At 51.4% G+C, this 4697-nt stretch overlaps 1 protein-coding gene across 1 annotated transcript; it reads right to left on the minus strand.

The window, feature by feature from the left end:
* Positions 1–2979: 2979 nt before the first annotated feature.
* LOC109008410 lies at positions 2980–3503 on the minus strand. The gene is made up of 2 exons (XM_018988492.2): positions 3369–3503; positions 2980–3258 (listed from the first exon to the last, which is right to left on the minus strand). The coding sequence occupies exons 1-2, from the start codon at positions 3501–3503 to the stop codon at positions 2980–2982; spliced, it is 414 nt and encodes a 137-aa protein (XP_018844037.2).
* Positions 3504–4697: the final 1194 nt, after the last annotated feature.

Genomic DNA, 4697 nt, shown 5'->3' on the forward strand with positions numbered 1-4697 from the left:
CTCAGTACGTCTGCAATGGTTGACCGCGGCGACCTCAAAGCTCTTCTCAACTCCTTCGCTGGGAGATGCTGGGAGTCCATCGTAACTGAAGATGACCTTCGCAGGTCCTCCTCCAATGTCTTTAGTCCGTGCTTCCCTGAACCCTCCTCAGGCTTCGAAGCATAGCAATGAGTAGGTATCCATCCCTTCACTCCCAATGGGGTTCTCTCCTGAGCCTGATGTTGACTCATCTTGGTCTCGAGTGATCCATCCCAAGGCCTTGCGGGCTCTCGAGCTGGGGTGATTTCTTCGACTAGGGTTGAAGTTATTATTGTGGAGGATAGTTCTTCCTCAACGTCTTCTGTGGCTGAGGAGGATGCAGGCCCATGCCAAGTGATACGCCGGGCGGTTTAGAGATTCCTCATAGTGATGCACCTGCCCGGGGTAATTCAGAGATGTGGGACTCTGACTGCAGGCTGGCTGAGCCTCTTCATGCCTGTTAGACAAGGACAAACTTGTGGGCAGACCACCCTCGGGTTGCTTTAACCTTGGTGGGTGCGGCGCCACCTTCCAGTTCTGGGGGAGTCAGGGCACAGGCGACTAGACCAGGCTTCGAGAGGGCCCAGGTTGACTCAATCGAAAAGGAGGCTTGGAAGCTCAGGCCCATGTTTACTAAGGTATGTCCCCTTTGGCACTTAGGTTAATTTCTTGGTAGCTTCTCCCCTTTAGCTCTACCTCTCGGATATCAGGCTGCTGACTAGCTCATGGAGATAATCCTCAACGAGCGGGAGACTCTCGAGTAGGAGTTTAGAGCGTAGCGAGCGCTGAACACCCTTATGCAACTGGAGATGAAGAAGGTTAACTGGGATCTCCAAGATCTGTTTGTGGAGTGCAACTCTTTAGTAGAAGACAATGAAGAGCTGACAAGATCCAACGAGTGCCTGCGCCAGGAGAATCGTGGCCTCCGCAAGGTGATCAAATTTAAAGATCGGGAGCTGGAATCCGCCAAGGAGGAGCTTACTGATCGTTATAAGGGGTTCGAATGCCTCCTTGTTGAAAAGGGTAATGCCACGGATGAGATCGTCAAGTTGGAGTGCGAGTTGGACTCCATCCGGAGTAAGCTACAAGGATTCAAGAGGCCGGCAATCAGCTGATGAGGGAGAAGGCCTCGACTACCGTGGAGCATTCTCGATTGCTCCTAAAGTATTTCGGGTGTAATTAGTAAGTGCGAAGGTTGAGGGCTTCTACTTGGTGGTTTTGAGATCATGCCCGCCTCTTGGAGTCTTCTCAGGAGGTGAATTGGTAGTCCGTGGAGGCCGTCGGGTCCCAGCTCCACCTCGCTCCTGCCATTCGAGATGAGGCCTGGGGCTATGGCTACAGAGAAGGTCTCGAGTGCCTGCGAGACCACCTGAGGGAGAACACTGCGACCGACCTCAGTGGACTTAAGCTCTCTTCCCTCCAGCCAGACTGCCGGGCCTACCGCTTTATGAAGACTCTACGCAGAGAACAGATGCCATTAGCCTACATTGGAGCCCCTCCCCCGCCTTGATTTTGTCCTTTTGCAGTCTTTTACTTGCACACATTTTTTTTATGGGGGCCTCTTTTTGTAATTGAACTTCTATGAATGCTCTGTCACCCTTATGGTAATTTATTTTCTGCCTTCTTGTATTTCCTTGCTTTCTTCCATTTTCCTTCGCGTGTTTAGTCATTATTTTTGCGAGATTTGAGTGGCCATGCTGGGGAAGGCTTTGTCGCTGTCTTACTTCACGAGCTAGGTTGTTGCACGAAGCCCAGCAAGTCGAGGGACTTGTGTTCTAGTTAGGTCGATAGTGGGGTGGAGCTCAATGACTCTGACTTGAACCCAACTTCACTGCGAGTCAAGGGACTCGACTTGTAGCATGAAGGCCAGCAAGTAATGGACTTGTATTTTGGCTAGGTTGTTAGGGGGCGAAACTCGGTGGCTTTGGCCCGAACCCGACTTCACGGCAAGTCAAGGGACTTGGCCTGTAGCACGAAGGCTAGCAAGTTAAGGGACTTGTGTTTTGGCTAGGTTGTTAATGGGGCGGAGCTCGGTGACTCTGACCTGAACCCAACTTCACGGTGAGTCAAGGGACTCGACTTGTAGCACGAAAGCCAGCAAGTCAAGGGACATGTGTTCTAGCTAGGTTGTTAAGGGGGCAAAGCTTGGGGCTGTAGCCTGAACCAGACTTCGTGGCTTGTCAAGGGACTCGACTTGTAGCATGAAGGCCTGCAAGTCAAGAAACTTGTGTTCTAGCTGGGTTGTTGAGGGGGCAGAGCTTGGTGCTCTGGCCTGAACCCGACTTCACGGCGAGTCAAGAGACTCAGCTTGTAGCACTAAGGCCAGCAAGTCAAGGGACTCATGTTTTGGTTGGGTTGTTGAGGGGGTAGAGATCGGGGCTCTGGCCCGAACCCAACTTCGCGGTGAGTCAAGGGACTCAGCTTGTAGCACGAAGGACAACAAGTCAAGGGACTTATGCTTTGGCTGGGTTGTTGAGGGGGGTAGAGCTCTGGCCTCTAGCCCGAACCCGACTTCGCGGTGAGTCAAGGGACTCGGCTTGTCTGGTCAGGAGCTTGCGGGCGAAGGTAAAGCAAAGGGCGATAAAATGTTTCAGTGCTTTTTCATTCACAATATGGTGATTACACATGGGGGCAAAGCTATGGCTCTTAATTGAAATACTTCTTTAAATGCTCGACATTCCATGGGTGAGGGAGCTCGCGACCTTCCTAATCTTTCAGACGGAAGGAGCCTGGTCTTCCACTTGCTGGCACCACGTATGACCCTTCCCATCGACAACCAAGCTTTCCTTCCTCCTGGGTGGTGAGGCTTGTTTGCCTTAGGCCTAAGTCCCCCCTTTCAAGCTTCGAGGTTGGACTCATCTGTTGAAGTACTGCTCGATCCTCCTTTTGTCGCTCGTTGTTTTGCTTGCTACTTCTTTCTACCTTTCCTCCAGGAGATCCAGGTTCTCCTTCAATCGCTCGTCATTGCAAGTCAAGTCGGAAGTGTTGGATTTGGGATGTTGCCATTCCCACCTTTACGGGAACCACCGCCTTGGCCCCATAGACTAGAGCAAAGGGTATCTCTCCCGTAGCGGTTTTGACAGACGTTTTGTGAGCCCACAGTACCCTAAGGAGCTCATCGGCCCAGCTATCCTTCTGGGCTACCAGCCTTTCTTTAGGGTATTCAGGAGGGCCTTGTTGGTTGCTTCCGCCTGCCTGTTGGCTTGAGGGTGTCCCAGAGATGAGTACTTGACTTTTATCCTGAGATCGAAACACCATTATGGTAATGTGAGCAATCAAACTGCTTGTCGTTGTCTGATATGAAGCTCTACGGAATGTCGAACCGACAGATTATGGACTTCCACAAGAACCTTGTGATTGCTTGAGCTGTGATGGAAGCTAAAGCCTCCGCCTCTACCCATTTCGTGAAGTAGTCCACTGCCACCATGACTAATTTGACTCCTCCCTTCCCAGTAAGAAAAGGGCCGATCAGGTCGAGTCTCCATTGTTCGAAAGGCCAATGGGACGTGATGGATGTTAGCTCCTCTATGGGCAGTGGGGAGCAAGCATGTGTTCCTAGCACTTGAGGCACTTCCTCGCAAAATCTTCTGCGTCCCAGAGGGAGTGAGAACAATAGTACCCCCCGCGCGGGACCCTGGCTACTAACACTCTTCCGCCGGAGTGGTTTCTGCAGATTCCTTCATGCACCTTGGTCAGGACGTACTGGGCCTCATCAACCAAAATACACCTCAGGAGGGTCTCGACGAAGCCTTTCTTGTATAAGACCCCCCACCATGGTAAACCGTGCGACAATGTTCCTGATCTTTCGAGCTTCTTCTAGGTTACTCGGGACCTCGCCTTCACTGAGGTATCTCGGGTTATCGTTGGCCCATTCTAGCAATGCTGGTGAGATGATTGACATATTCACGCCGATCCTTGGTGCTTCTACTATTTGGGCCACTGTGTTCTTTGGGAGAAAGGCCTCTTTCTGGCCTGAGGCGGCCGACCTTATGGTTTTTTGCTCTCGGGATCTGCTGGATGTAGAAATACTTGAAGAAGTTGCGTGTTTCATCCACTTGTTGGAGGTACTTCTTTAGCCTCTCCCCTTTGGTGGTAAACTTTCGTGTCAACTGGTCGACTGCCACTTGCAAATCAGCTCTTATTTCGATCTTAGTGGCGCCCAGAGACCTGGCCATTGTCATTTCGGCCCGTAGTGCCTTGTATTCGGGTTTGTTGTTGGTTGTCTTGAAATCGAGCTTGATGGAGTAGTCGTGTTCCTCCGCGAACTTTGTGACTATGTGCACCCCAACTCCCCCAACCCGACAGGACGAGTTGTCGACTTAAACCTGTCATGGCTTGCCTTGGGGTGCAATGGGGTCTTCCTCTCGGAACTCTACAAACTCGGCTATGAAATCCGCTAGGACTTGACCCTTGATTGTCGTACAGGGAAGGTACTCGATGTCAAACTCGATTAGCTCGATTGCCTACTTCTTCATTTGACCTGACACTTCAGGTTTCTGCAACACTTGTATAAGGGGAACGTCGGTGAGGACCTTCACGCCAGCATCTCTACTTGGGGATATCTTGCTTTGGCCCCTTGAAAAGCTAAGCTAGTGTAGTAAATGGGCCGCTGCTCCCCCTCCTCGTCGTGGACTCTGACGACTGACACAACATTCGAGGTCATGGCTAAATACACTGTC

Source organism: Juglans regia, chromosome 7, assembly GCF_001411555.2.
Source record: "Juglans regia cultivar Chandler chromosome 7, Walnut 2.0, whole genome shotgun sequence".
NCBI lineage: Eukaryota > Viridiplantae > Streptophyta > Magnoliopsida > Fagales > Juglandaceae > Juglans > Juglans regia.